This window comes from Muscardinus avellanarius, assembly GCF_963383645.1.
Source record: "Muscardinus avellanarius genome assembly, chromosome: 5".
Classification (NCBI taxonomy): Eukaryota; Metazoa; Chordata; class Mammalia; order Rodentia; family Gliridae; genus Muscardinus; species Muscardinus avellanarius.
The window spans coordinates 102,389,384-102,411,629 of NC_137790.1; the positions used below are offsets into that span (position 1 = coordinate 102,389,384).

General features: G+C 37.5%; 1 protein-coding gene across 1 annotated transcript in view; it reads left to right on the plus strand.

The window, feature by feature from the left end:
* Positions 1-6,688: 6,688 nt before the first annotated feature.
* Positions 6,689-22,246, plus strand: part of SPATA16 (spermatogenesis associated 16) — a gene marked incomplete at both ends in the record, with an annotated part of 238,626 nt that continues 223,068 nt past the window's right edge. Inside the window, one exon of the mRNA XM_080696395.1 lies at positions 6,689-7,300. Within this exon, the coding sequence (XP_080552521.1) occupies positions 6,689-7,300 (612 nt within the window). The remainder of the gene's footprint in view (positions 7,301-22,246) is intronic.

Here is a 22,246-nt window from a genome sequence, read left to right on the forward strand (position 1 = left end):
CCTGGAACCTATTCATGTGTAAGTTTTATGTCTACATCATGTTTTTTTCTGAATTTAATGACTGTTGCAATATAACAAGGCAATAATTACATTTGCAACTGAAGGTCTTTTAAAACACTTAAAAAATCTACTGTGCCTGTCTCAACCAGTTTTGTTTCTATATTCAAGTTAACCATAAATTTTGTTTATCTTACCTTTTTTTTGCAGTTTTGGGGATGAAACCCAGGGGCATTCTACCTCTTATATACCTCAGCTCTATTTTTTATTCTTTATTTTGAAATAGGGTCTCACTGAGTTGCAAAGGACATAAGTAGTTGAGGCTGCCCTCAAACCATGATCCTCCTGTCTCAGCTTCCCAAATGCTGGGATTACAAGTGTGTACCACCATGCCAGGGTCTTGTTTATCTTACCATTTTAAAGAAGGTTTTGCCAAGTGTAACACTATTAAAGTTAAATACCTGGTGAAATTTTAAAAAATAATTTTTAAGGTAAACAAAGTACAAATTCCAATCAACTGGGGCATGCAATATGTAGAGCAATTTATCATATAGTCCCAAAGTCATGAAATTTCTTATAGCATGTCCCGAACTCAAGTGTTCAGTCTGACAAATCTCCCGGTGATCTCTTTCAATTATGTAATTTCTTAGTTATATTTTTGTTTTTATTGTTTTGTTGCTGTGGGGAGGTGTTGCTAAGAGGGAGAATATACCTCAGAGGTAGAATACAACCCCAGCCCTATTTCATTTTCTATTTTTGAAATCAGGTTTCACTAAGTTTTAGAGGGCCTCCCTAAGTTGCTGAGGCTGGCCACAAAACTGTGGCTCTTCCTCTCTCAGCCTCCCAAGTACTGAGATTACAAGGGTGGGCTACCACACCCAGCTCTTGCTTATGTTTTATTTTTTACTTCTTGTTACAGTTTGGATTATAACGTCCCCACAACCTCATGGAAACTAGGCAGCCATGTTGGAGTCAGGGCTTGTATATGATCCCTGCTCTCTGTCTGTCTCTCTCTCTCCCTTTCACAACCATGCTCTGATATCACAGGCTTCACCTAGCCTAACATGGATTGGACCCCTGCAGTCTCCAGAACTATGAGCAAATAAATCTTCCTTCCTCTAGGTTGCAATGGTTAGGTTTTTAGATTATAGCAGTGATAATGCAGACTGAAACACTTCTTAAACAACACTCTAAGTCAATTTTACCTTTCTCTTCTAACACTGATGTGCCACTATGGATAACTATGAGAGAGAAGAGATATTGTATACATAAAGCCCTTTCTTCTGCTTTCTCAAAAAACCCTTCCCAGGTATCTTAAAACTGCAGCACGCAGTCCAATATCCCTATATAAGTGTGTCCTTTGCTGCTACCACAGTGCAGTAGTACAGGGCACAGCAGCCACACACTCTCTCTGGTAACAAATGTGTCTTGAGGACACATTGCTTTTCAGTTCTGAAAAAATTATATATTAAGCCAGGTGTGGTGGCGCAAGCTCATAATCCCTGCATTTGGGAGACTGAGACAGGAGGACTGCTGTTTGCCAACAACCTCAGCTACTTAGTGAGGCCCTTTGTAACTCAGTAAGACCCTGTTTCAAAATAAAGATAAAAATAGGGCTGGGGTTGTAGCTCAGAGGTAGAATGCCCCTGGGTTCCAACCCCAGTAACACACACACACAGAAAAACTATACATCAGAGAAATTGTGATACATTTCCACCTCTCCAGAAGTTCAAAATCTGTTAAAGAGCATCTTAAGAAATTACTTATCTATGCCTCTTCCCTTCCCATTCTCTACCCTCACCCCAGCTCTGAGCACTAGAATGACTAGGCCCTGTCTTAGTCATTTTAGTCTCCCTTGTTTACCTAGCACAGAACCTTGCCCATAATTAAGGTGCCCAGTAAATGATTATTAGCTTGAACGGATATTTGGTAGTATGTTTTTAGAAATATCAAGGTGTTCTGGAAGATTATCAAGCAAGGTATTTTTCCTCTTAGTGTCTCTCTGGTTACATTTAACAGCAAGTTAAAATTAGATCTTTTTTAAAGAAAGAAAACCATAGCAACTGTGATGTTCAGAGTTTCAGAGAGCACATTTTTAAAGATTCTTTTTTTCTGAATTGCCATGTTTGAGCTGTCTATTTCAAGTGAAAATCTAATAAATAATCTGTGTTACTAATAAACTACCTATTGAGTCTAAGGAGCAATAGAAACTTCCACCCAGAAGAGAAAGCTTGATGAAAGCTTGGAAAAAATAATAAATGGGTTGAAAATCTACTGAATACATTTAAAGTGGTCACCTGCTGGGAATGATTGAGCATTAACCTCTCTTTGTTTCTTACAGCTGTATTTATTAAAAACCTTGATGATTGTTCTAATGTTTTATGTCAATATTTTCTGGGGATTTTTTAAGACATGCCTCTGGAGGAAATCAATTTTATAGTGCTTGCCTCTAAATTAAAGAATGAGCATTTTTTACAGAATGTCATCAGTAAACACTTCTTTGACATACATAATGCTTGTCTAATAAGTTTTCTCTAAAAGTATTTTTATTGAAGTAATGATTAAAGTGTAGCTTGGAACATTGGGAACACTGAATAATGTCATGTTAATCAACTTGACTACTAAAAACAGTGAAGAGGTTGATAGTTTAAATCTAGTTTGTGTGTGATTCATTTGAACAATCAGAGAAGAAAATGTACTTTACCGAGGACCAAATTTAAAACAAAACAAAATAAAAATCTAGCACAATCTCTCAGAAACAACTTTTTCAAAGTTGGCCATACCTTTATAAAGAAATTGAAATTTGTTTCCTTTAAAATGTGTAAAAATGTGTATATTAACCTTGACTCACAGCATTCATATTTATCAACATCTATTGAATGCCTGTTCTGTGAAAAGCACTGACTCAATGTCTAGATAAGTGGAGCATATTTCTGCTTTTAGGAGTTTATCAAAAGAAACATGTCATTAAGACATAGCTGAGAGCTGGACGTGGTGGCACATGCTTGTAATCCCAGCTTTCAGTAGGCAGAGACCAGAGGAATGGTTCAAGGACAGCCTCAGCCTCAGCTACTTAGCGAGGCCCTTTTCAAATCAGTGAGACCCTGTTTCAAAATTAAAAAGACTAAAAAATAGGGCTGGGGGTATAGCTCAGAGATAGAATGCCCCTGGGTTCCAGCCCCAGTACCAAAAAAAAAAAAAAGACATCAAGTTTTCTGAGGAGGTGGAGATGAACAACTTTTGGCTAGGCTTGACCAAGAAGAATTCTGTGAGCACAGGAGAATGGGGAGAGACTGCAAACAAGTGTCTCTTGGTGGTAACAAGAGGCTTGGCTTCACTCTGAAGTAGATCAGAGGAAGAGAGCTAAATGAGGGAAACACACTTAGGGCTAGGTGGAAAATGGCTTTGAATCTCAGATTATTTAAATGGAGATTTTATAATTTTTAGAAAAGCTATGATTGGCTAATCTCACTTAACATAATATTCTCTAGGTCCTTCCATTTTATTGCAAATGACATAATTTTGTTCTTCTTTATTGCTGAGTATAATTCCATTGTATGAATATTTCATAATTTTGTAATTCACCCATCTGTTGATAGACACCTAGATTGTTCCATAATTTGGCTATTATGAATTGCGCTGCTATGAGCAAGGGTATGCATACATAACTGTAGTTCTCTGATTTAAACCTCTTTTAGAAGAGTCACATGTTTTCTCTAATATATGCAAGCTACAAAGTAATTGGGATAGCAGAGGGACTCCAAATGATGAGGGAAAACCTCAGTAGATCCAGGGAGGGGAGGACAAAGAGTGAGGTTCATTGAAGGAATTACTGCCATCATCTACATGTACATATGCGAAAATACCAACGTCAGTCTCAGAACTGTTTTGAGAAGGGGGAAATAGGGAGGCACGGCGGGCACGCTACCAAATATTGTGTGCATGTATGTCACAGACAACATGATTTACATTATGATGTGAGACTATAATGCACCAATAAAAGCATATTGAAAAAAAGAAAAGCTATAAGTGAGCAGTTCCATTACTCTTCTGCACATATGCAACAGTTTTTATAAAGAACATGTTCTAAATCCAAAATGAAAGTCACCTGATTTGCAAGTAATGCTGGAATGTTGGTTGGGTTGGACCATGCTTTTTCCAGCCTGCCCATTTAGGACACTTGTAGACATTCAGGGATGTATTCCAGATTGTGGGAGTGGGGCACTTCAATTAGTTTCTTGGATAAATGTGGACTACATAATCTTCTAGACAACTGAAAACTAAACATTTGTTTACATATTTAATACCTCTGAGTGGTCTATGTCTACTTTTTTTCCCTTTTGTAATTGTTTATTGGATAAATCTACACTGAGTACCAAAGTGATGACTTCTATAAAACGTGCAAGGACCCAAGCAGAGGTACACAGAAACTTGCTTCTTAAAACAATGAAACTTTCCTTCTTGCCAGGAGAGAAAGGCACAGGATGGAGGAGAGATGGGAGAGGACTGGGGCAGAAGACAAAATAGGTGATAAAAGAAGGAGAGAGAGAAAGCAGGAAAGAATAACTTTATATAACAATAAAACTTTTTTTTTTTTTTTTTTTTTTGGTGGTACTGGGGTTCCTGGAAGCCCTTCTACCTCCGGGCTACGCTCCCAGACCTATTTTATATTTTTGAAACAGGGTCTCTTACGCCAGCGCGCTTCGAACCTGCGCGATCCTCCTGTCTCCGCCTCCCAAGCGCGGGGATTACAAGCGTGCGCCACCACGCCCGGCGTCAATAAAACTTTTTTAAAAGCAATGATGGCTTTATACATTTACATGTGTTCAAGATATGTGAAATAAGTACAGCCAAGCTAGGTAATGATGCTGTAGATGCTACAACTGTTATTAATAGCTACCAACTACAGATGCACCAATATATTTTAGGCAATGGGGCTTGAAGTAAAGAGTTAAATAAGACACCTGAGAGACAGCATGAAATTTTTGGAACAACTCATCCACCAACATTTACTATTTGGATTTTTTGCAATCTATTGTAAGAATAAATATGAACCACAGATTCTTAAAACCACATATGTTTACCTTTAAACCCAATTTCAGGAACTGAATCTCTACTACTGGAAGAAATTTCCTGGAATAGATGCGTGCCTGGAGTGTCCATTAAGCTAAGATCTTAACTGAAGTGCTGAAGCTAATTTTTACTCAAATAATGCATTGCACAAGAACAAAGACAAAATAAGACTGAAGACCAATGCAGTTTTCTCCTTGCTATTCTAAGCAGCCACATCAGTGGACCAAAAGACATGCTAGATACTAACAATGATTCCAAAAGGGGGAAAGGAGTTAAGGCTTTGTTCAAAATGAAGTTGTTAGCTGGGCATGGTGGTGCACGCTTGTAATCCCAGCATTCGGAAGGCTGAGGCAGGAGGATCATGGTTCACAGATAGCCTCAGCTACTTAGCGAGGCCCTCTGAAACTTAGTGAGACCCTGTTGCAAATAAAGAATCAAAAAAAAAAAAATAGGCCAGAGGGTGTAGCTCAAAAGTAGAATGCCTCTGGGTTCCATCCTCAGACCCACACACAAAAAAATGTTTTTAAATGAAGTTGTTCATTCATTGTTTTCAGCTTTAAATTATTATTTTTATTAATGCATTGTATTTATACATCATAATGGGATAAAAGAAAAACTTGTTTAGAAATAGATGTACACATCACCCAGCCAGCCCCCACCCAGTCCCTACCTCACTCCCTCCCCATCCCTCCCTCCCATGCTTGGTTTAGTGGTTGACTTCAATATGAATAAGTATATTATGTGCTTTAAAGACTTTCCCTCTCTCCCCTCCTATCCCCACAGTTAGGTTGCCTTATTTGCTCCTCTGTAGGATCCCCTTTTTCACTTGGAGTTTCTCCTATGACCCCTTTCACTCTAGCTTCCACATATTAGGGAAAGCATCTGATTCCTTACTTTTTGTAACTGACTGATCTCGCTTAGCATAATGTCCTCAAGATACATCCATTTCCCTGAAAATACCACAATTGTATTTTTTTTATGGCTGAGTAAATTCCATTGTGTACATATCCCACAGTTTTGTAATCCATTCATCTGTTGATGGACATCTTGGCTGGTAACATAGTTTGGCTATGGTGAATTATGCAGCTGTGAACATAGATATACATACATTAGTTTGGTAGTTTGATTTCCTTTCTTTTGGGTAGATACCCAGAATTGGTATTTCTGGATCAAATGATAGAATGTTCCCATTCTTCTGAGGATTCTCCATACTGTTTTCCAAAGTGGTTGCACTAATTTGCAATCCCACCAACAATGTTTTAGAGTTCCCACCTCTCCACATCCTCGCCAGCATTTGTTGTTGTCTGTGTTTTGATTATTGCCATTCTAGTTGGAGTTAGGTGAAATCTCAGGGTAGTTTTGATTTGCATCTCTCTGATTGCCAATGATATTAATTTCCACATGTTTTCAACAAGTATCTTGATTATTTTGATATTGAAACATACATTGCCCAAGTAAAGTAGTCAGGAGACAATATAAATACAGTTTTACTTTAAGGCAATAACTATCTGTAATTACTAAGCAGTGTTTTAAATAAAAACAACTATAGTCTAAACAACTAGAAACTCAAAATACTATTTTCCCTCTTCTTTTCCCTACAGGAGTTGGGGTAGTTTAAATGGATTCAGGAAGCAGTCCGAATTTGGAGAATACAGTGAAGAGAGCCTATCGTGATCAGCTTGTCCCAAAGATAAGCACAAGCCAGAAAATGTCGACCTTAGCAAATTCGTCGAACAGCGCGGAAGTGCCACCTGAGATTAAGAAACACTGTGGAGATAAACAAGTAGAAATCACAGGCGAAAGAATGAAACTGGCAAAGAACATCAAAGAAAAACAAAACAGTGATTTAGAGAAAGTGGCCTCTAAACGGAAGGCAGAAGGTGAAGAAAAGCCAGCTGGAAAGAAAGAGGCAAAGATAATGGAACTTGACACTCAGTTAATCACTGTGCCTCTGCCTCACATCCCCTTAAAGAACATCATGGATGTGGAAATGAAGTTGGTCTACGTTGATGAAGAGGAAGTGAGCTATGAGTTTGTAGAGTCCTTCACATCTGCTGGGATTCAGCCAACATGCCAAGAGGCTGAAATAGTAGACCCTTTGAGTGTACCTAATTTCAGCTTTCTGCCTCGGATTGACAAATGGCTTCAGGTAGCCTTAAAAGATGCCAGCACCTGCTATAGACAAAAGAAATATGCTGTGGCAGCAGGACAGTTCAGAACAGCACTGGAGGTATGAGATTAAAAACAATATAGATTGATTACAGGAAGTGGTGAATGGAAAGTTGCAATTATCTTGAGTGATTCTGATCAGACTGTAATTAACAGTAAGCATGGGTGAAAATATTTAACATCGGTATTACAGAGTTTCCAGTTTACATACAGCAAATAGATAAGATATGCCTGGAAGCAAATATGCCTGTGTGCACTTGACATACAGAAATAACCCCAATGCTTTTTCTCTGGTAACAAACACTGCAGTGAATAGCAGCATACATAAAAATGCAGTTTGTTTCATAATTTAGATGTACACCTATAAAAGCCATAAAGTTATATCACAAAGCTGGTGGGTAGAATATAGATTGTTTAGAAATAGGCAGTAAACGAATATTTGAATTGTCCCCTTTTGGTCTGTAGATTTCATGAGTAAACAACCATCTTACTTTTTAGTGTGGGATGATGCTTTTATTTCCTTTGCAGTACTGGGGATTGAATCTAGAGCCTGACATTTGGCAGGCAAGCACTCTACCACTGAGCTGCATCCCCAGCCCTTTTACAAAACTTTATTTTGAGACAGGGTATTGGTAAGTTGCCTAGGCTGGCCTCAAATTTGTGATCCTCTTGCCTCAGGCTCCCAAGTAGGTGGGATTGCAGTGTATATCATTATGCCTGGCTGTACATAATATATATTCAAAACAAAATAACAGTATTTAACTTTATCAGCAAACCTCTTTCTTTCTTCTTTCTAGTGAGCTTTATAAATAATTATTTCTCTATCTGCAACATTTTGGCATTAAGACCTAGCCCCTGAACTAAAATAAACTTAAGAACCATAACTCAAAAACAAAATAAATCGAAAGAAAAAAATGCTCCATCTCATGTCTTACTGAAAAACTACAAAGAACCAAAGTTTGTAACTAGAAGTCCCTCTAGCCTGGCAATGTTGGTATATTTCATTAATTACAAAACACATTTCAGTGCATTCTTTACATGCCTTCTGGGCACTAGAGATATTTTTTAAAAAGTGTTAAGGCACAGTACCTTCCCTGACAGACTGATAAGGGACTCAGGCCAGTAAACATTTAAGTAAAGATGCCATGAAGGAATAATCGATCCACCGTGGAGGCATGAAAGTGAGCAGGAATCAAATGTGAGATGTTGTATAAATTTATAAAGTATTATTTCCTTTTTTGCTTGCAGGTTAGAATGACTAAGTCTAGGATTAATTATTAATGAGAAGTACCAGACACTGTTGCCCTTAAATATTTAAAAATAAACTGAGCACGATAAAGGGGGAATAGATATAAAATTATTTGTAAGCATGTAAATATATGCATCTATAAAAATGCTTCTTATAAAAGGCCTCATATAGACAAAAAAGATGTTTTAAGAAGTTCCAAGAAGTCTGGGCCAGCTGAACATGGTGATGCACACTAGTAATTCCATTACTTGGGAGGCCGAGACAGGGGGATTGCAGATTCGAAGCCAGCCTCAGCAATTTAGTGAGGCTTTCAGCAACTTAGTGAGACTGTTTCCAAATAATAAAATAAAAAGTGCTGAGGATGTAGCTTGGAGGTAGAATCGTTTGAGTTCAATCCTTAGTTCCACAAAAACTAAATAAATAAAAAATAAAAACTTCAAATAAGTATAGGTAGAAGTAAAAATTAGCTATATTGATTGGAAGAAAATATCCAGTTTTCCATAAAACCTTGTGTTCATAGTTGTACAAATCTGAATCAGGGCTGATAGCCTCAAGATGTAATTTTACAATTGAAACTCCCCCCACCTCTCTCTCTCTCATTTTTTAAGAAAGTTTTGGATGCTGACACTAATTACTGGTAATTAACAAAGGTAATTATTTTGAGACCAAAACTTAGCTTAGACATCTGGCCTAGCTTTTGTCTAATTATCTTGGGAGTTAACTTTGAAATCTTACCTAAAATGTCTCTTAATAAACCAAAGCTACTGGGAACTGAAAAGATTTGTAGCTTCTTTAACCCTTCTTCTCCTGAACTTATCATCTCGTTTAACTCTCTCTCAGTATTCTCAGATATTACTCAAAGTAGGCCTCCTATTCTCATGTGCTCGCCTAGCTCTAAGGGGGGATGGGGAGACAGGGACTGAGGCATGTTGATACTGATCACACCTGAAAGTCAGACACATCAGCATGTATCTATGTGTGTGTGAAATAAGGTTAGATTCAGATTATAAATATGGTGTTTCAGACAGTCCTAATGTTCAGAGCTTCTATTACCAAAAAAAGAAGGTAATTGCTAGCATCTCTCCAAGGAGTACCAGTAGTTGGGAGGTATTTTGAGGTGTCCAGATGCTTGCCAAATGGATGGCACATAGCTGTAGGAGTGTGTCAAGGACTGTCTGTGGTTAAAGGTAAGACTTGAAAAATTAAATGGAAAAGTACAAACTAGGAAAAGTCCCTGGGGATTGTTAAATATTTATTAATTGACATATTTTCAATGCATCTAGTAAACCCAATAGGAATATTCTGTTTATATACTAGTTTAATTGTGCTCTTGAGAAAATCACTCCTTTTGTTTCTAAAAGTCACTAAGTAAAAAAATAAATTTGCAACGATTAAGACAAAATGGTATGCAATAAAGATTACAATTTAATTTTCAAAAAAGAGTCAATTTTAATCTTTTCACATTTCATAAATAGTAGGCATTTATTTAAATACACTTAATAAATAATTTGTTTTTTATAGTGTCTTTTTACTAGATAAAGTTGAACCAGTCATATAGGTAAAATTTATCCTTAGCTCTGCCGGGCGTGGTGGCGCACACTTGTAATCCCCACGGTTCCACGGTTGGGAGGCAGAGACAGGAGGATCACGCAGGTTCAAAGCCAGCCTCTCTGGCTTAAGAGACCCTGTTTACAAATAAAAATAGGTCTGGGAGTGTAGCCCGAAGAAGGGTTTCCAGGAAGCCCAGTACCACCAAAAAAAAAAAAAAAAAAAAAAATTATCCTTAGCTCTATGAAGAACTTATCAATTGTTCTCAGCTTTTATTCAAATCAGTTATCATTTACTAATGTATTTGTATTAATATTGAAACAGATGTTTCCTGTCCAGGGCTCTTCTCTAGGAAGTACAAAGAATGACACTTGCAGAAAACAGGAAGGCGAGTGAAATGTTTCCCTGTAAAGAGAACAGGAAAGGGGAGAAGGAGGCAGAACTACCCTTGCAGGAATGGGGACCCTGGTATCCGGTAGCAACCTTCTGGACACTACTTGGGAGTTATCCAAGCCATGCATTGTCAGTTACAAACTGCTTTCTCCCAAAGTTTACCCCATCTACCAAAGAGAGGTGCACCTTACCCCTACGGGCCTTGGTCAGGCTTGATGTCCAGCACATGCGTTCTGGTCACTACGTGAGAGTTGTTTGGGCCAAGTGCCTTCAATTACAGACTGCTTTTTCTCAAAGCCAACACAACCTGTGAGAAACAGCAAAGGTCCTAAAAGGGAAGGGCTCCCGAGTGGGAAAAATGACTAGTCTGGCTTGTGTAGGGGTTTATGCACTTCTGAATCCCCTTTCCAGTGAGGGTCTCAGAGGCTGTGTCCTGAGATTTGCATAGTGTCCTTTTCTGAGTCTCCTTCTCCTTAGCTGGGTTTTGGATGCTGTTTCCTGGATGTTCCAGAAAGTCTCCTAGAATTGTTGATCAGTAGGAACAACTGGAGTTTTGTAAAGCTCTTGTCATTTCGGGAGGTTTTTGATATCATTATTACTTTTCAGGAAGTTAGCATCTGTTGTCTCTCAGGAAATGAAATTTTTCTACTGTGGCCTTCTAGCTTTATATACCTACTTCTTTCTACCTTTTCAAGGTACAAAACAGAACAAAAGATATAAACTGAAGATAAAAATACAAATTCATGTTATTTTCATTCCTATGTACTATTTCTGTATAATTATACAAAATCATTGGCTGTAATAATAGGGGTTCTATAAGAAAAAATATATAATTGGCCTTATAGTTGTATATGTGGATTGGGTGATATATACTACTATTCCATAAATTTTATAGCTATCAATAAAAATAGGAAGAAAATAAATATTATAATTATACTTTCACAGAATGATCATAATTAGTAAAGACTTAAAAGGAATTATAAAGGTCTGAGGACATAGTAATCAGATATTTCTTGTCACTTAGAGGAAAAACACTCAAAGAAATTATCAAAGTTTCTTCTAAGTTTGCGGCATGTGACCTAACTAATACCATCATTTCAACCTTAATCAAAGAATTTTAGTAATTTAAAAACTTCCACCTTTTGAACCAGAACAGATTAAAATTATTAAACTTCAAGAAACTCCCACTGAAGCTAGGCATGATAGCACATGCCTGTAATCCCAGAAGGATCACAGGTTCAAGACCAGCCTCAGCAACTTAACAAGACCCTGTTTCAAAATTTAAAAATAAATGAAAAGATTTGTAGAATGCCACTGGGTTCCATCCCCAGTAACAAAAAAAAAAAAAAAACAAGTCAAAACAAAACCAAAACCACCATTGATCCAGTGAAAGAAAACATAAAAGGCTTCTTTCTACCCTTTACCAACTAGAACTTTTAATACTTCTGATTTGATCATACAAGAGTGGACTCCTTTAGGTGCTAATCTCTTTTTTTAATATCTTGGTGCTCTGGTCACTGATCTATAAGCTTAAAGTTATGGAGCTCTTTCCAAGCCAGGAACTGTGTGCACATTCTAGGCATATTTATATCTATTCCATTTATTTTCACAACAAACTTATGAGCAAGTATTATTATTATTAATATTATCACTATATTTTATTTTTACTAATGAGAAAACCAACAGGTAGATAGGTACACAGATTAAGTAGTAACTTGTTCAAAGGTCCACAGATAGAAGTAAGTGGTAAGTGGTAAAGCCTGGATCTGAACCTAAGTGGTCTGTCTGGTTTGAGACCCTACCAGCCCAACTACTATACCTTTACTGCTCTAAGTGTGATCTGGTTGGTAATGTGGAAATCCAGACTGTTATAGGACTACAGAATCATAGTCTATACTTTAACAGATCCTATGTATTCCTTATGCACCTTGTAGTTTGAAGAGTACTGTGGTCTGTGATATGCTTACATTGAACACATTTACTACCATAGCTTAGATGATAAACATCTCCCAAAGACCTGTGTGTGCTGAAGGCTTTGTCCCAGGGTGGCACTATTGAGAGGAGTTGGAACCTTTGAAAAGTGGGGCCTACTGAGAGGCCATTAGGTGAGACTCCAGCCCCTTCCTCTTTCTCTTCTGTTTCCTGGCTTGTGATGGAAGGAGTTTGGCTCTGCCATGTGCTCCAACCATGATAGGATGCCTCACTACACACCCCAGACAGTTGGGACAATTGATCACTGACTGGAACCACCAAAACTATAAACCCAAATTACTTTTTCTCTTTACAAATCGATTATCTTGGGCATTTTGTTATAGTGACATCTGATTAACACATTGACTTTTCAACTTACAGTTTTGTCTTTAACACTGTTCTATGCCCAACATAGAACATGTTCTTTCCTATGAAATCTCATAGGAAAGAATTTCCCTTTAACCAGATGTTTCAATAACTATGACTCAGAATTTATTAATTCAAAAATCCATAAAACTTTTTAAATGAGGGGTATAGGCAGAAAATAGGCAGATATTGCTCTTTTTTTCTTGAAGATTTAAAGAAGTTTATTAGAAAGATAGAAATACAGAAAATAGAAATACAGCCCCATGCCAAAATGACATGGGGGGGTGACTCAAAATGAATACACCTGAGATTGCTCTTTTTTTTATGGGAACACTGTAAAAAATTACCATCCACTACCATCATTATTTCATAAAATGTGCAGTAGCATAACACCAAAAGAGTAGAAAAAAGTAAAAAGGCCATATTCTCAGATTAAAGAATATTTTAAAAATAAATTGTTTTATGGAAAATTTATTAAGTTGTCTTTATTTTTTATTTCCCCTTGGATCAGTAAAACACTGGTCTAAGAACCAGCTTTTGGGAATCATTGTTCTAGAACACGTTCTCTTTATGATAAACATTAGGTATCCAGGACAAATGAACCCACAACAGGGCCTTCTTATAAGATTACTTTTAGTATAATGGAATTTGGTATAAGGCAGGTCCATTTTGGAGCTCATTCAAGGGGGTTTATTTAATGAAGTAGCAAAGATATCTCATTACAGGGCAGCCGCACCTATAATTGCTCTGCTGAGAATAATTCTGCAGCAAATCTCTAGGGCACAAAAATGTGTATATCCCAGAAAGTTTAATTTAAATGGGTTTAACACAGGTATTATTTTTGTGTGTGCCACATAGTCAGGAAAGTAAAAGTTTACCCAATTCTCTGAGTGCCTCAACTGTCTTATTACACATCTATGGATTTACATATGAGTTCAGTGTGAGTTTCTTAAAGTCCTGCTGTATTTCAGGCATTTTTATTCATACAATTATTGCAGCTACCCTCTAAGATATATATTACCATTCCCATTCTACAGATGAAGAAAACAATTCTATATAATGTGAAACAACTTTCTTAATATGCCGTAACTAATCTGTGGAAGGGCCAGGATTAAATTAATGTGGCCTGATTTCATGACATGGCTGTTTTACATATTTTAAGGGAAATTATACAGGAATATTTTAAGGGAATATTTACTTATCAATACCTGGTAATTAAACCCAGGGGCATTTTACCTCTGAGCTATACCTCCAGCTCTATTTTTTTTTAAACAGGGTCTCACTAAGTTTCTGAGGGCCTCACTAAATGGCAAAAACTGGCCTCAGAATTGCAACTTCCTGTCTCAGCCTCCCAAGTGCTGAGATTACAAATGTGTGCCACCATGGCCTGACTTAAAGGAATAATTTTTAAAATACAGACTCTGACATATTCGGTTTAGTGTGAGACAACAGATGTCTCATTTCAAGTAAATTCCCAAATGTTGTCCATGCAGGTGATCCAAGAACCACTCTCTGAATGGCAAAAACTTGTGCCAAACTGCTGGTTGGTTCTGAAATTCCTGCCATTGGCCAGCTAGTGAGTTAGCTGAAAGCAGTCCTTGTATCTAGATTCATAGTCCTAAGGGACTGACTACAGAGCTCTACCTATGAGTAGATTGCTGAACTTGGAGTCAGATTATTGGGGTGGTATGTCTGATGCCTAATTGTTATGTGACTTTGAGCAAATTTCTTAAACCTTTAAAAGACAGTTAACATATAAATTATAATAACTAATGCCTAACTAAAGATGCTTTCACATAGGCTATCAAGAACTGCTTATTGAAAAACATGATAAAATCTAAATTAAAGTGTAAATTGGCAGGATACTTCTTAAATGCATAGTTTTCTATACAATATGTATTTAACTTGAAACCTTAGTCCTCCAAAAACTTTTCATGGCTCTATGATCATTGATAGTTTTTAAATCCATAATCCTCTTCTTCTTCCGAGAGTGGTGGTGCAGGCATGTAATCCCCATGCTTGGGAGGCAGAGACAGGAGGGCCGCGCAGGTTCGAAGCCAGCCGCCCTGGCTTAAGAGACCCTGTTTCCAAATATTTTAAAAAATGTATAAAATAGGTCTGGGAGTGTAGCCCGGAGATAGAAGGGCTTCCAGGAACCCCAGTACCACACACACAAAAAAATTATAGTGTTTTTCTAATGATATTTAAAATCCAATCAAGCAAGAGACAAAATAATGCACAGTTTCATACTTGATTCCCCCTCTGAGAGGCAGTGATCCAAATCAAACACCAGTTTAAATATTAACTATGTCTTGCAAAAATATAAGCTTTCACTTTCATGTACAAATAGTTATGCTAGAAATAGTCCGTTTTATTAGTTTCCAGCTATGAGTTGACTGTTGAACTCTGTAGTTTTTATTGTTGCCATTTTTTTAAATCTAGAGACACCATAGTGTATAATGACAAAACATATTTGAAAAAAAGTTATCAAAATTGCATGATGAGAAAATACGGAACAGATGTCTTTCTGAACCTCAAAAATAATACAGTTATATATTTTCCTATAGTTAAACAGTGATTAAGTAAAAAATTTAAATTTGTTATTATAAGAAAAAGAATGTTATACCACTAACACTAGCTGTTTTGGCCTGAAACAGTGTTTGATACTGAAATACAATTACAAATAAAACATGCTCCCTTCCCCTCAAAGAGCCAGATAGACAAGAAATCAGGGTTCTACTGCCTGAGTTCTGAGGATTTCTTTGTTTTTTCAAGTTATATAGTTTTGATTTTTAGTTCAGAGTGTTATGATTCTATCTTAAATGATTTTATTTTTTGCTGAAATGTGACTTTCAGGGGGACATTTAAAAAGACTGTCCACATATTTTAGTGTAATTTAATTACTTCCAGTGATCATAATCTCATCCCCAATAGAATCAGAAGGATTAAAAGGTTGAAGATACTCAGAGGAGAGTTGATTATTGGTTAAAAGAACACAATAGTTGGGGAGCGGAGTAATGTGAAAAGTGCTAGGAGATATGATGTATACCTGACACAGTTCCTCCAGTTGATGGGCCAGTTACTAGACAGGTGGTCCTGACTCTGCAGCTTACCTGTCTCCTGGCTCTCTGTCTCCTGCTAAGCCTATTCCCTTTCATACAAAATCAGCCACAGACTTAGGAAATGAGCAACAATTTCTGCTTGTGTATACTTCCTACAGTAACAGAGAAGAGCTTGTGGGTGGGATGACAGGACAGGAATAGTAGAAGAAAGGGCCAAGAGAAGTTTTCCAGAAGGACACTGACCAACTCAGAGAGAACTGAGTTTTCCCATTGCTTACATGGTGGTAGAGTATGGGAGGGCATTGGTAAGAGAATTTTCAGTGAGTTAGTCTATGCAATGATTTGTGTTACTTTACAAATAAGGAGAATCACACTTCATATAAAAAGATCATGAACCTCATATTTTAATATAATTATAATAACCTGGGGAGCTATTAAATATATAGGTATGCCCAAATCTACTCCCTTTTTAGTCTAATGCAATTCTCCAGGGTTGAGTACGACCATGACTTAGGGATTAGTGTTTATGTTCTCAGGTCAATTGTTGAACAGCTGAAGGTTAAGAACCACTAAAAGAGAAAATGCCCTTCACTTTCTTCTCTTTTAAAATCACCTATAATAGGTGTTAAATATGGGCAACTGCTATGTGTCGATTTTTTTAAAGTATATTAATTTTAAAAAGCAGAAAAACAAGAGGAAAGGAAGAAAGGACATAGATGAAGGAGGGTTGAAGAAAAGCAAAGAAAAGAATGAGGAGAAAGAAAGCAATTTTGAATATATTGTTTTGAAGGCTGGTAGCAAGCCCAGTTGGAGCAGCACCTTTGCTGGCTAAAGGCACATAGAAAGAAAAGGAAACATGACCAAAGATAGACATCAAGAAGTTGCCAGTGGCTGATGTTGCCTTCAGTATAAGAATAAAAGAAGGATGAGGAAAAAATCCTGGAGAATATCGACAATTAGAAAAGGAATCTCTTAATTGTATTAAGAAATTATAAAACTAAGTTAAACCAGTAATCACAAAAGGTTAATCCTCATGGAATGAAGGCTGTGGGGAAGTAGCCAAATCTACAGTAGCATCAAAAGTGAAGAATAGCCGGACGCGGTGGCGCACGCTTGTAATCCCCGCGCTTGGGAGACGGAGACAGGAGGATCGCGCAGCCTCCAAGCCAGCTGCGCTGGTTTAAGAGACCCTGTTTCCAAATAAAAAAAATATATATAGAATGGGTCTGGGAGTGTAGCCCGGAGGCAGAAGGGTTCCATCCCCAGTACTACAAAAAAAAAAGTGAATAATTTGCATTTTTATAAAGTCTTTAAAAAGAAATATTCTAATTGTTATCACTGAGACCCAAAAAAGAAGTCTTCCTTAAAAAAAAAAAAAAAAAAAAACCTCAATTACATCATTTTCAGGGAAATGGATGGAACTGGAGGACATTATGCTAAGTGAGATTAGTCAGTCACAAAACATAAGAAATCAGATGCTTTCCCTAATATGTGAGAATTAGGGAGAAATAGGTCATAGGAGGAACTCTTGAAAAAGGAAATCCTGTAGAGGAACAAACAAGGCAACCTAAAGGAGAAGAAAGGAGGGGCGGGGGGGAGAAAATCTCTAAAACACTCAATGTACTTAAACATATCAAAGTCAATCACTAAGCCAAGCAAGGGAAGGAGGGAAGGGGAGGGAATGGGGTGGGAATTGGGTAGGGGTTAAATCAGCGATGTGTACATGTTTGTACACACAAGCTTTTACCCCAATATGATGTTTGAATATAATGCATCAATAAAAAATTAAAAAAAAAGAATGTGTCTTGCATACTATAGTTAAACAAGCCTGGGGATTAAATAACTTGGGCCTGAAAACTTAGACTAACTGGGTTCGACATATGATTAGTGTATTAACTTAATATTAGCAAGCATAAATACCTTGAAATTTTACATACTGGTACATTTTTTTTTTACTCATTTGGTGATTGATCACATGATATAATCTTAATGACCCCTATTAGAATAAACCACCACATGAAAATGAAAGCTGATTTAATAAAAAACTGATTTTTTTTTTTAAAATTTGGAAACAGGTTCTCACTAAGTTGCTGAGAACCTCACTAAGTAGCTGAGGCTGGCTTTGAACCTGTGCAATGCTCCTATCTCAGCCTCCCAAGTGTGGGGATTACAAGCTTGCACCACCACACTGGGCCAAGAAAGCTGCTTTTAATGCCTATTATCATGAACAAACTCTGCTTATGGGACACAGCCTTCCTGAACAAAACTAACCTCCAGCAGCAGAGAGTAGCCTGGAAAGGAATGTGGACGTGCCATCCAGCAACTTAGCCTTGAAAGGAAAATAAGAGAACAATGACCCAAGAATCATGTAGAACATGGCTGTTTTTTTAAGTTGTTTTAAGAATGTGAAAACTACCTGGGCATGGTGATGGATGTTTGTAATCCCAGCATTTGGGAGGCTGAGATAGGAGGATCATTGTTTGTGGACAGCCTCAGCTACTTAGTGAGGCTCTTTGGAACTCATTGAGACCCTGTTTCAAAATAAAGAATAAGAAATATGGCTGAAGGTGTAACTTGGAGGTAGAATGCCCCTGGGTTCCATCCCCAGTACCAAAAGGGGGGGGGGGTAACTAAGTATGTTTATATTATAAAAGCTCATAGAAAAAGAATGAAAGTAAAATAAAAGGTAATTGAAGGTTTAAGATCCCCAAAGAAATATAAAAAGATGGGAGTCTTGAGACAGGTAGTAAAATAAAACTTGAATAAATGGGAACCTGATCCACTGAGATAGGAAGAGTTGTTAATAATTGAAAGCAACTGAGGAATTTGAGACTTAAAACTAGATTGAAAAGATAACAGAGACAAATTAGGGTCTGAATAAGAAGAAGGAGAAGGATTCGTGGCCTAAGAAGATGGATCATTCAGTCTCTAGTGACAATAGTCTGCAAAGCCACATGATTTTCTTCAACATGTCTTTGAGAAGCCAGAAGTTATGATTGGCTAGATTTGAGGTTGTGATGAGAAGGACCTGTGGGCAGAACCTCTGGGATTAACGAGAGTGGTTCTCACGGTGGGCTGAGAGTCTAAATTGGGTAGAAAAGAACTGAAGAGAGATGTGGGATTAAAATAGTGCTTACTGGTTTAGGGACCCAAGCTCAAAGGAAAGACACTGGAAGATATGCACGTGTAAGGGCTATAAGGATAGGGGGCTTGGTCAAGATACAACATTTGGGGGTTTGGAGTTTGAGATTTGAAAAACATATCTCAATTCCATGAAATTGGGCTGATAACCTACAGAAGTTGAGAAATTAAATAAATGAGTGAGCCGGGGCGCAGGCTTGTAATCCCCGCGCTTGGGAGGCGGAGACAGGAGGATCACGCGGGTTGGAAGCAAGCCGCGCTGGCTTAAGAGACCCTGTTTCCAAATAAAAAAGAAGTATAAAATAGGTCTGGGAGTGTAGCCCGGAGGTAGAAGGGCTTCCAGAAACCCCAGTACCACCAATAAAATAAATAAAAAAAAAATAAATAAATGAGTGATGTGTGCATGTATGCCTCTACCATCTTGTACTTCATTAAGATGTATGTATAATGCACCAATAAAAATAAATAAATAAATAAATAAATAAATAAATAAATAAATAAGTGAGTGGCCAGTATATTAAAGATTTGCCCACAGCTAGATATCTGAAAATGAGGATGATGTGGAGACAAAGAGTAAATATAAGCCAGGTGTTGAGTCTTAGTAGACAGGGGTATATAACCAGTCTGGTAGATGACAGAATTAGGGCAGAACATCTAGATGACATGATGTTCTGAAATACTGCAAGTTCTAAGGATCGAAAAGAGGGAAAAGAGGAGACTGTAATAGACATATGCTCCTATGGAAGCTCAGCTGAAGACATGGAAAGAGTGTTTATGGGCGTGGTGGCGCACACTTGTAATCCCAGCACTTGGGAGGCTGAGACAGGAGGATCGCACAGGTTTGAAGCCAGTCTCAGGTACTTAGGCTCTCAGCAATTTAGAGAGACTGTGTTTCCAAACAATGTATAAAATAGGTCTGGGATTATAGCCTGGAGGTAGAAAAATCCCTGGATTGCACCCTCAGTACCACTAAAAAAAAAAAGTGTTTAACCTGTTGACCAAGGGTCCAGGGTGATTTGTTTACAGTAGACTATGTACGTAAGACTGAGCTACAATGAGAGGATCAATTCAGAGGAATATCTACAGAGTGCAATGGTAATGAGCTTGTCGGTGTGTCTTATTTAAAGAGGGGTGAAACATGATTTAGAGTAGAAAGTATAAACTTCTCCCAGTTCCAATTGATGGATGGTCCAGCCCAGGTGGAGATCAGGACACATTCGCTTGTTCTGAACCTGACTTCTTGGTTAACTCAGCCAACCCTAGCTGAAAGGGAAGGAAAGAGAAGTGAAGAGAAGAGGTAATTTCCTTCTTTTTGTTGTTTATACCTCTCCCATATCCTTTTTTTCTATGTATGTACAGCACTAATAGAAAAACAGTATAAACCATTGGAGTTAAATACAAGCCTAGAGCTAAATTCTTCCCTATATCGTCAAGTTATTTTTGACAAGGTTTCCACGAACATTTGGTGGTGGAAATAATAATCTTTTAACTAAATATTGTTAAAACATAATAATTACATGGAAAAGAATAAAGTTGGACCCTTACCTAATCCCATATACAAATATTAACTCAAAATAGATAAAAGACCTAAATATAAATCTTAAGACTTTAAACTTTTAGGAGAAAATCTGGGTCATAAAACCTCACAACATTGAAATTGGCAGTGATTTCTTGGATATGATTTCAATGGCACAGGCAACAGAAGAGTATACAGACTCCCTAATAAATAAAAAATATTGTATATCCAAAGACAATGTAAACAGAGTTAACAGTTACTAATAGAATGGGATAAAATATTTCCAAATGCTATATCTGAAGGTATATTAATATTCCAACTAGAAATCCTAAAAATTAACAACAATAAAGGCAAACAATACAATTTAGAGATAGGTAAAAGACTAACATAAATAATGAATCTCCACAGATAACCAATCTTAGTTGTCTGTTGGATGGAAAATCTTGTTTCTCTGGTTCTGGTGTGTGTTACCTATTTCTTCTTTGTAGTTAATCTCTTTGAGTATTTTCTCTAGTGCTGGTTTTGAAGACATAACTTCCTTCAGTTTCTGTTTGTCATGGAAGCTTCTTATTTCTCCATCTAATTTGATAGAAAGTTTTGCTGGGTAGGAAATTTTTGGCTGGAAGTTGTTTTCTTTCAGAGTTAGGAATATGTTACTCCAAGCCCTTCTGGCTCTCATGACTTGGTTTGGGAAGTCTGGAGTGATTCTAATTGGTTTGCCTCTGAATGTCACTTGACCCTTTGTTTCTGTTGCCTTTAAGATTCTCTGCTTGGCTTCCACAGTGGTCATTTTGACAATTATGTGGCGTGGGGATCCTCTTCTCCGATCCTGTCTAAAGGGAGTTCTATAAGTTTCCTGGACCTGTGTATCAACCGATTGCTCTATGTTTGGAAAATTTTCTGCTATTACTTCCTTGAAGAGATTGTTGATCCCTTTGGTTTCACTTTCTTTTCCCTCCTCTATTCCAATTATTCTTAGGTTAGCTCTCTTAAAATGGGCCCATATTTCTTCAATATCAGATTCCTGTTGTCGGATATTTTTTCCTAGATTAGAAACTATGCGTTCATTTTTGGAATTATCATCTTCGGCTTGCTGTAGCCGTCTGGTGAAGTCGCCGCTGCCACCGGCATTATGGCGCTGCTGCCGCGTCCTCGGGCGTGAGGCCGGTGTATCTCCTCTGTGGCTCTGAGCTCTGTTCTCAGTCCGCTTTCTCTCTGGAGCCTGGTGATTTTTTTGTTTCTCTGGTGATGGTGCTTTCTGGCTATGAAAGGTGATGATTTTGTGGTAATGGAGATTAGTTGTTAGCGGGGCTCTTAAGCCCCGCTTTTCTCGGTCGCCCAAACACATCTTTTAAAATTAGGAATCACCCTTCTTTACCTAGAGATTTTTTTTTTTTTTTGCAGTACTGGGGACAAAACCCAGGGACATTATACCTCTGAGCTACACTTTCAGACCTATTTTTTATTCTTTATTTTAAAATAGGGTCTCACTGAGTTGCAAAGGGCCTCACTAAATAGGTGAGGCTTTTCTCAAACCGCGATTCTCCTGTCTCAGCCTGCCAAATGCTGGGATTATAAGTGTGAGCCATCATGCTCAGCAGCTAGATATTTTAAAAAGCAATATATCTATGCATAAGAATTACCTGTGACTTTATTAACAGTGTGTATGTGTGTGTATGTGTTTGTGTGTATGTGTGTGTGAGCAACTACACATTTGGTGTTTATGTTCTGTGGTGCTGTGTATATTAGTGCACTCTATAA